Source organism: Xyrauchen texanus, chromosome 35 (genome assembly GCF_025860055.1).
Source record: "Xyrauchen texanus isolate HMW12.3.18 chromosome 35, RBS_HiC_50CHRs, whole genome shotgun sequence".
Lineage (NCBI taxonomy): Eukaryota > Metazoa > Chordata > Actinopteri > Cypriniformes > Catostomidae > Xyrauchen > Xyrauchen texanus.
Genome location: NC_068310.1, coordinates 22789819 through 22800302, shown reverse-complemented (window position 1 = coordinate 22800302; position 10484 = coordinate 22789819). Strand labels below are relative to the sequence as shown.

Here is a 10484-nt window from a genome sequence, read left to right as displayed (position 1 = left end):
GGACGGGAACAGGGTCAGAAGGTCTGGGAGGAGGCCACAGGTCAGGGACAGGGTCAGGACCCCTGGGAGGAGGCCCTAAAGGCGGTGACCTGGAAGGCTCTGGCGGCGGAGGCGCAGGAGGCTCGGGAGGCGGAGCCGTAGGAGGCTCGGGAGGCGGAGCCGTAGGAGGCTCAGCTGAGGGAGGCTCTGGAGGCGGAGCCGAGGGAGGCTCAGCTGAGGGAGGCTCGGGAGGCTCAGCTGAGGGAGGCTCAGCTGAGGGAGGCTCAGCTGAGGGAGGCTCGGGAGGCGGAGCCACAGGATGCTCGGGAGGCGGAGCCGCAGGAGGCTCGGGAGGCTCAGCTGAGGGAGGCTCTGGAGGCGGAGCTGAGGGAGGCTCGGGAGGCTCGAGCTGAGGGAGGCTCAGGAGGCTCAGCTGAGGGGAGGCCATGGCAGCTGAGGGAGGCCTCTGGGAGGCTGGAGCCACAGGATGCTCGGGAGGCGGAGCCTGCAGGGAGGCTCTGGGAGGCTCAGCTGAGGGGAGGCTCTGGGAGGCTCGGAGGCTGAGGGAGGCTCTGGAAGGCGGAGCCTGGAGCTGGGAGGCTCTGGAAGGCTCAGGAGGCGGCTCAGGGGGCGGAGCCGTGGGAGGCTCAGGAGGCAGAGCCGAGGGAGGAGGAACCATGGAAAGCTCGGGAGGCGGAGCCCTGGGAGGCTCGGGAGGCTTGAGAGGCGGAGCCCTGGGAGGCTTGAGACGTGAAGCTCTGGAAAGCTCGGGAGGCTCAGAAGGCGGAGCTCTGGGAAGCTCGGAAGGCGGAGCTCTGGGAAGCTCGGAAGGCGGAGCTCTGGGAAGCTCGGGAGGCGGAGCTCTGGGAAGCTCGGGAGGCGGAGCTCTGGAAAGCTCGGGAGGCTCGGAAGGTGGAGCTCTAGGACGCTCGGAAGGCGGAGCTCTGGGAAGCTCGGAAGGCGGAGCTCTGGGAAGTTCGGAAGGCTCGAGGGGCGCAGGCTCTAGGATGGGCATGACCATTGGCGCTGGCTTTTGGTCAGTCCTGGCTATTGGCGTTGGCCCGGGAACGGTCGAGGCTACAGGCGCTGGCTCAGGGACGGTCAAGGCTACAGGCGCTGGCTCAGGGACCTCTGAGGCGACAGGCTCTGGCTGGGTGACCGTGGTATGCGCTGGCTTGGGTTCGCTGACCGTGGCTGACGAGGGCTCTGGCTCTGGCTCGCTGACCGTAGCTGATGAGGGCTCTGGCTCGCAGACCGGGGCAGGCGAGGGCTCTGGCCCGCTGACCGTAGCTGACGAGGGCTCTGGCTCGCAGACCGGGGCAGGCGAGGGCTCTGGCTTGCTGACCGTAGCTGACAAGGGCTCTGACTCGCAGACCGGGGTAGACAAGGGCTCTGACTCGCAGACCGGGGTAGACAAGGGCTCTGGCTCGCAGACCGTAGCTGACGAGGGTTCTGGCTCGCAGACCGGGGCAGGCGTGGGCTCTGGCTCGCTGGCCGTGGCAGGCGTGGGCTCTGGGGCTCTGGCTCGCTGGCCGTGGCAGGCGTGGGCTCTGGCTCGCTGGCCGTGGCAGGCACGGAAAGCCCAGTGGCGGAAACCGGGATCGAGAGAGGTGGTTCCCCGGCAGCGAGTACTCCCAAGACTAGATCCACATATTCCCTCCACGTGAGGTCTCCGGAGTTCGGCAATCCCCTCAGCTGGTACGTTGGTAGCCCGAGCTGGTAGATGGTTTTCAGGGATGTGTCGTCGAAGCCGGTGTGGATGGCAACAGCGGAAAAGAAGTGGGAGTACTCGCGGATGGTCAACTCCGCCTGGGTCAGTTCCATCAGGTAAGCTGCTAGATCCATATTGGGTCGTTCGTTCTGTCACGATTGAGCAGCAAGGCAGACGAGGAGATGCGGATCTAAACGCAGTTACACTTTATTATATAAACAAGCAAGAAAAAAAACACAAAGGAAAACCCTCAATGGGGAAATAAACATAAAACTAGAAAACACAGGCAGGGAACACACACCAGGCTAACAACATTCAACGAACGACAAAAAGCAGGGCTTAAATACACAGTGAGTGAATGAGTGAGATACAGGTGAAAACAATGAACAAAATGGCAGTGAAGATGGCAGGTGGATTCTGGGAAGTGTAGTTCTAAACAATGACAAGTGAACACGAAGGCTAACCAAAAGACAAAAGTGAAAACTAAGGAATGCAAAGGTGGCAGACAAAGGGCAACAGTGAAACAAGACAAGGAATTCCTAACAGAATCAACCTGAATATTAGGTTACACCAACAAAGGATATTTTAAGGGAAGAAATAGATCCTAAAGTTGCATGTTAGCACTTTTTATAGTGTAGCTCATAGTATATACTCATGCGTAGAAACAAATAGTGTCATTAAACAGTAACAGCAGGTGGATTTACTGCAGATTGACAATTGAATCACAAAGTTTTATACTACACAAACTGTGGTATTAACATTTTTGGTCATGAGAGATGTGATTAGAATAGTACTAAAGCAGAACCTGCCCAACACAATGCATTCTGCAGAAATATATTAAATGGCAATCAGGAAATCAAAAACAAATTTGATAGTGTAAAAAAGCGTCTAAAGCAAACATTTGATCTCTAAACAAGCAACATCTCTTATTAATTCAAGATGAGGTTTGAAGGCACAGTAGCTAGCAGGAAAACCACTGGTGTTGTAGAAAAAACACCTGTGCAACTGTGAGTCCCTTGTGTGGGATATTCTAAATGACACTAGATGAAAAGACTAAATGACACCAAAATGATTGGATTTCAGAGATCACTTTCTAGTGTGCCCAGGTGGCCCATACCACCATCAGTCTGTCAGATGTGTGCATGTTTGCCAAGGTACTTGATGTATCTTAGATTATTTACGATGCAAATGATGCAAAGAAACATTTTCCACACTGCTGCTTATGAAATTGCAAAAGCACTGGGAGCATGTCCCATCTACTTTATTGAGCAGAGAATTAAGAATGTTTGCCAGATTTCAAAGCTAAAAAAATTTGCTTTGAGACAGCCGCAAGTATGTCCAGGTGAATAGATATATTAAGCATTTATTGAATGTCATTTAATTTCCATTACACCACAATACAAGCTATTGTAAAGCAACATAACTTTCACTTGTATTGAGATCTATTGGAAGCCTAAAAGCCTTTTTATTCAATTTGCATATGTTCATATATGTGTATCTTAATTTCTGTATTTACTGAAGCTAATCAAACAATAAACATTTATACAAAAAGATTAAAAACATCAGAGCAACACACATCCAAAAAGAGAGAAGTTTTAGAATGCTTAGTTTCCCAAGGAGATGTTAAAAAAGAGTGTTAATTTATGACGTATCTGGCATTGCAGTAAACAAAACGAAAACTCAGCAGGACTCTAACATGTCTATCATTGCAGCTGCTTTCCAAGTTCATACTCACACACTCCTGGATGAGTGCTAATGTCTGGGACGATAAGCAACTGGACATAAAAACAGACTCATAGTCACTGATTTGCTTATCTTTATATTTGGCTGTTTCCTTCTTTTGGCCAAGCATAATGGAAAATCTGTTGTTTATCAATAATCAAAATCCTAAAACATGGGGCCTGGGTAGCTCAGCGAGTATTGACGCTGACTACCACCACTGGAGTTGCAAGTTCGAATCCAGGGCATGCTGAGTGACTCCAGCCAGGTCTCCTAAGCAACCAAATTGGCCCGGTTGCTAGGGAGTCACATGGGGTAACCTCTTCGTGGTCGCTATAATGTGGTTCGCTCTCGGTGGGACACATGGTGAGTTGTGCATGGATCCTGCAGAGAATAGCGTGAAGCCTCTACATGCGCTATGTCTCTGTGGTAATACACTCAACAAGCCACATGATAAGATGCACGGATTGATGGCTCAGAACTGAGATTCAACTGAGATTCGTCCTCCACCACCTAGATTGAGGCAAGTCAATACGCCGCCACGAGGACTTAGAATGTATTTGGAATTCCAAATTGGGGAGAAAAAGTAAAGTCAAAAAATCCTAAAACATGCGTTTTGGAGCTTCATAGTAAATACAATTTTGTATAGCTTGTGATATTTAAAAATACAAAATACAGTCATGTATGCACAATAGGAAGTGTGCATTTTTCACCTCCAAAAGATATTAGACCATTAAGCCCATATACTGTATATACCCATAGATTAGCTCTTGTATTGTTCACACGCTAAGAAACCTCTTATTGTAGAAAACAACTTGTGTATATAAACATCATTAGGAGACAGATGACATAACAACAAAAATATATTTGTATACAGCTATATATCACATAATTGGGTCTGTCTGTAGCATCCAATCAGAACACAGAGACCAATGATTTTGGTTTTGAAAAATTGTTGATCTTATGATGCAAGAACCTCACTGTAGATGGAACAGAAAAAAGGCAGATATGGACTATCCTCAGGTGAGTCTTTTAGATTGTATCCAACTGTCTCTAGTTGCTTTGTGGGTTTCAGTATGTACATGTCTCTTCCATGAAGCTGGATCAGCCAACAGCTTTCATGGCAGCAGTCAAATAATATCTTATGAACAGATCTGGTGCAGTGTGCTGGGTGCTTGTCCAACGTGTTGCTATGCAGTCTAATGTGGCCTGCCAGATATAGCCTGGCTATAAAACAAGGCTATACACCTAACAACATGCCCATGAAATCTGAACCATTCTGTATTGTGATGGATGCTCCAGCTGCATTGTCCACAAATATGGAAGTGTACTGCCCAGCCTACCAGAAAGAGAACATCACATTAGTCCATCAATTACAGGAAGGCTCTGAGTTTCTGACATTCGCATCAAAAAGTCTAATAGATTATACCTTATAGATTATTTATAGTAATCTATGCCATCTTTGTCAAAATGCCACAGTTACTACTAATGCAAAATCGTGATCAGTTTTAATAAGGGTGATGATGTGTAATTAGAAAAACGTTTATTTTGGTGCATGCACATTGTTGCTCTTTTCCTCGTCTCAGTGCTGTTTAGCATGTCAGGACTGTCTACTGTTTGAGAGCTATGACTTCCTCCACAGCGCTTGGGTCAGATCAGTTTAGTGGTCTGAGGCACGATATTGAGGGAAACCTGGTTGACGGGCATGCTCCAGAGATACAGTAGGATAGTGCAGGGTAAATCATTGGTGCAAGTGATTCTGTGATGGCTCAGGCCACAATCTCATGAAAACTAGGCTTCAATTGTGCCATGTAAATGTGCATTTCAGATGAGAAGCATATTAAGCGCATATCAAGCATAGAACGTGAGATGACTATCATTAAAAAAAATGTTTTACTGTTTTTTCCTGCTCTCCGTGACCCTACCCGAACATATAATCTCAAAGATTGGACATGGACTAAAAGCCACAAAACTCCAATTTTGATTTCATGGGGTCTTGATTATCCATTTAAAAACACTGCTCAATAAATAATTTTAAGGGTTGAGCACCAGAAATAAGCAACAGATTTGTATGATAAGGTAAGATAACTGAAAATGGGAGATCCAGTTGGGTCAACTCGCTAAGGCTTACCTGGAGTTCCAGCAGTCCATGGACATACACTGTAAATATCTTGCTGTTACTCTCAAGACCAACAATCATTTCCAAGGATCTGCACAAAAGTACAAAGAATATGATGCATGGAATAAGTATTTGCAACTTAATTTGCAGAGTTCAGAAATCAACACAATTCCCCCTAGACAGGTTTAACAGTGATTACATTTTTGTTGGCAGTCATATGTCTGTGACACTATTCTGATGACTGGACCAGCTAATTTAACATTTTCCACATAAATGCAAAAACTGAAGTTATAGACTCTCTGACCCATATCAGGATGCACAGCAGGGGTTAGGCAACTCTAATCACACTTCACCTATCTCCTCTTCTCTATTGGAAAATATTTTATGGATAATCAATCATTCTTGTTTTCTTTCTAACTGATCTCAATGAGATTTATCTCACATCCTCTGGATATTCTAGCGACTATGATGGTGTAATGTGGTTTGTGAAAACTGGACTTTTTTTTTGAAACCTTTGCTTTTAATTTTTTTACACTTAGTAAAAAAGTAAAAAGTAGTATAATTGCTAAATATTTCCATTGTGGTAGATAAAGATCATGGCACTCATAACAGAGTGTTAAAGGAATAGTTCACCCAAAAATGAAAATTCTCTCATTATTAACTAACCCTGATGCAATCCCAGATGTGTATGACTATTTTTCTACAGCAGGACACAAATATTTTTTTTTTAGAAGAAGATAGTTCCCCTTCTGTCACCCACTCGATGTTGCGTCGATGTAGTGACACTAGGGGTCTCTCTTGAGAGCCTTGGTTACCTCTTATCTTTGAGAAAAGGCCAATGAGATTTGGCAAACAGAATTTGCATGCCCTTCCCCCGGACATACGGGTATAAAAGGAGGGAAGCGTGCGTCTATTCAGACAGATTTTTTCTTCGGAGCCGAGCTGTTGTGTTTCAGTGAGCTGAGTAAAACCCACTGCTGTTCCACTCACCTCTAAAGAGCATACGCTGTCGGAAATACGGCGCAGTTCAGTGGCTTTTCTCTTCTTCTGCACGCCAGTGCAGACTACGCCCTCAAAAAGAGTATATAGATATATATATATATTTCTCTAAAAAAGTAATCACATTGACGTTGAACTTCCTTTTTAAAGATGTGTCTTTTTTAATATGCCCTTCCGTATTTGTGTCATTCCTGAACGTGGTGGTTACCTCTCCGCTTCTGACGGCCACGGGCACTGCCTCTTGTTTCTGGGCAGAAATCACACAGAGGCAGCGTTTGTGGACGGCTCATATTCTCACTCCGAGAACATAATCATGGCAACGTTGTGGTCATGACTTTCCTTCTTTTGGGGGAAATCCACTCTAGCCGCCCCCAGGCCGCACCTTCTACCCATGGGTATAGAGCCGGCACGGCTGGCACTGGAGGCGATTTTGTGAATTTAACAGGCGCGGTTTCACCGGGTAAATCCCTACGGAACCCCCGTTCCCCAGCATGCTCGTTTACCCCCGTCCGGTTCCGAGATGAGACCGGCTTGCCTTACGGCAAGTCTGATGTCTCTTTCAGAGCCCCCGAGCTGGATGAGTGTTTAGCCACCGCATCGGAGAGCGTCTTGGCGGACTCCAACGCTGAAGACTCGACTGGGCTAGCGCCTTCGGGTGTGCCGGCCCAGTCTCAGGCCGATGCCAAGCTGTCCGCTATGCTTACCTGGGCTGCCACGAGTGTTGGGCTGGACTGGAACCCTCCATCCTCCCCTCAGCCCTCGCGGCAAGATGATTGGTTCCTGGGTTTGGGGCGCCGCTCTCGGCATGGAGTTAGACTCAGTCTCAATGACAGCGCGCCTCACAAGCGAGCACGCGCAGTCGGTGCTGAACTGCCTGAGTATGTTCAGACCAGGCACAGCAGTTCTACTGAAACCATTTCAGAGGCTCCTGGGGCATATGGCATCCTCAGCGCTGGTCGCAGTGAGTAACAGGAGGAGGAGAACGTCTCGGTTACTGTCATAACTTCCGTTCCCTGATGGAGGGAACAAGAGGTTGTGTCCCTCTTGCCACAACACTGTACTAAGCCACTGAATTGGCGAGGACCTTATTCTCGGCTCCTCAGCTCAAAACCTGTCTAAACAGATGCACACTTCCCTCCTTTTATACCCGTATGTCTGAGGGAGGGGCATGCAAATTCTGTTCACCAATTCTCATTGGCCATTTCTCAAAGATAAGAGGTAACCGAGGCTCTCAAGAGAAACCCCTAGTGTCACTACATTGACACAACGTCTCGTTCCCTCCATCAGGGAATGGAGGTTACAACAGTAACCGAGACGATCTCTGTCACGTCCTTATAATGCAAGTGAATGGGTGCCAGCACTTTGACAGTCCAAAAGTCACATTTAGGCAGCATAAAAGTAATCCACGCGACTCCAGTCAATCAATGAATGTCTTTTGAAGAAAATCTATATGTTTGTATTAAAACTAAATTGATAATTAAAACGTTATTAACTTTTATAAGTGCTTCCTACCAGCAGTTATCTCATCACATAGCTGTCATGTGACCTAAGCATGTTCACACAAGAATTCAGAAGCAGCACTTATTTACAACAGAAGAATGAACGTCAATCAAGAGTTCAGCCATTTCAAACAGCATCAGAGCCCTGGACCGAAGCGCCGATTTAAAGTAAAAAAAAATTAATTATCGACTTGTTTACATAAAACTACTGATTCGCTTCTAAAGACATTCATTGATTGATATGGATTACTTCTATGCTGCCTAAATGTGACTTTTGGACTATCAAAGTGCTGGCAGCCATTTACTTGCATTATAAGAACCTGACAGAGCTCTATCTTCTTTTAAAATCTTAATTTGTGTTCTGCTGAAGAAATAAAGTCATACACATCTGGGATGGCATCAGTGTAAGTAAATAATAAGATCATTTTCAAGTTTGCGTAAACTACTCCTTTAAGCTTTCACAAAGATATATATGAATTTATTTTCTGTTACAAAAAACACTCATTAAAAACCTTTATCGGAAGTTTTCTTTAATAAATTTGAAAAATTATCATCCTGTATTATTGCTATTATTGTGTCAAAAGTGGGGTAGAAAAGGTTACCAAGGTGACAAGGACCGGACTGAAGGTGAGAGGACATTTTTTAAAGGCCTGTTACATTTTAACACATGAAATGCCTTGCTGGTTCCACACAAACTAGAACAGACAACATGCGTTACACACAAAGAGCAAGAGACTGCTGTCTTTGCCAGCCACTGTTAGACTAACAACCAACAAACACAGGAGCAGAATGTATCCTGATTTGCTACCCCTGTCTCCACTGCCTCCTGTAGCCCTTTAACTTAAATAATTTTGGTTTTATTTGTGAAAGATTTTTTATGACATGCACTCACAGGCCTAAGCCAGCAAAATAAAAACCACATGCTCTGAATGTAAAAAGGAGCTCAAGAAAAATACATAAGTGATGTATTTCTTTGAGCCTGAGTCATGAATTTATATTGATGTGGATGTGGTCTGTGGACGTTGAATCTAAAATCGAATGTTAGACTCTAATAACTAGACTACTTGAGGGTAAATTATACATAATATAATCATAATAACTTTCCTTGCAAAATTGCTGGTGTCAGCTTTTCTTCTAGATAGTTTTGCTAACAGAACTGACACTATCTGAAAGACAGACCTAAAGTTACCAAAACTGACCAAAACATTTGGTTGACCAGCCCCTCTTTTGGTTGAAAAACATTTAGCATTTATAATTTACTCACCCTCATGTCGTTTTAAACCAGTATGTCTTTCATTAAAGAAAAATAGTATTATATCCATCTATCCATCCATCCATCCATCGTCAACCGCTTATCCTGTGTACAGGGTCGCGGGGGGCTGGAGCCTATCCCAGCTAACATTGAGCGAAAGGAGGGGGAAACCCTGGACAGGTCGCCAGTCCATCGCAGGGCCATAGTATTATATATGAAAGAATAATTCTTAGCAATATTTTCAATTAATCGGTTCCCCAAGGAGAACGTCTCGGGTTACATGTGTAACCCTTGTTCCCTGAAAAAAGCGGAACGAGATGCTGCGCTTTGCTAAGCGCTTTTGGGAACAATCCTGCATTGTGACCAGCTGTGAATATGTGTGTAACACGTCAATGAACATTGACCGGAATTTATAGCCACGGCTGGTGAGATCATTAGATGTACCTGTGGCCAGGCTATCGTCAGATATATTTTTCTGAAGAGCAGAACCACAATATGACATAGTCAGCTTGGTAGCGGCCGCCCCCCTATGGCGGCCCCCATAGCAGACAAATAATTGCCCTGACTTACACCACTAGCTAGTGCAGTGGACATAGGTCTGACGGGCACGGACTGGGCAGAGTCCGTGAAGTCTTTCCTGCTCCGGCGTTAAAAATGGAGGGGAGCAGAAGGCTTCCAGATTGACAGGATGTAGTGTCGAAAAAGGCACCTTAGGAAGGTAGTCAGGATGAGGATGCAGAATAGCTTTGGCCATACCTGGGGCAAGTTCTAAACAGGCCGGCAAAACAGACAGAGCCTGTAGATCCCCGATCCTCTTCAGAGAGGTAATCGCCATAAGAAAAACCATCTTGAGAGTCAGAAGTCTGTCAGACACTGACTCTAGAGGTTCAAAGGGGGTCCTCAACCACACCCTCCAGGACTATTACTAAGTCCCATGAGGAAGTTCTGGTCCTAACAGGAGGTCTCAGTCGCCTGGCTCCACGAATGAAGTGAGTGAGTAGAGGATGCCTCCCAAAAGGCCGTCCATCAAGGTGTGGCAAGCCGAAATGGCGGCCACATAAACCCTGAGTGTAGCGGGCATATGCCTGCTGACAGTTTTTCCTGCAGAAAGTCCAGAACTGAAAACATTTGGCAGTTAACTGGATCTGCACCATGTAAACTGCACCATTTTTCAAAGACACCCCATTTATTGGTGTAGATTCTTCT

The 10484-nt window shown here is 45.9% G+C and overlaps 1 protein-coding gene across 4 annotated transcripts in view; it reads right to left on the bottom strand.

Moving 5' to 3' along the window:
• Positions 1-1059: 1059 nt before the first annotated feature.
• Positions 1060-10484, bottom strand: part of c1qtnf12 (C1q and TNF related 12) — a 46697-nt gene continuing 37272 nt past the window's right edge. For 2 of the 4 annotated variants that reach the window (XM_052106189.1, XM_052106191.1), the window contains 2 exons: positions 5541-5619; positions 2453-4748 (listed from right to left, as the gene is read on the bottom strand). In XM_052106189.1, the coding sequence (XP_051962149.1) occupies positions 4650-4748; positions 5541-5619 (178 nt within the window). In that variant the 3' untranslated portion in view covers positions 2453-4649. Of the gene's footprint in view, positions 4749-5540; positions 5620-10484 lie in introns of all 4 variants that reach the window. The other 2 variants (XM_052106193.1, XM_052106192.1) reach the window with 2 other exon arrangements.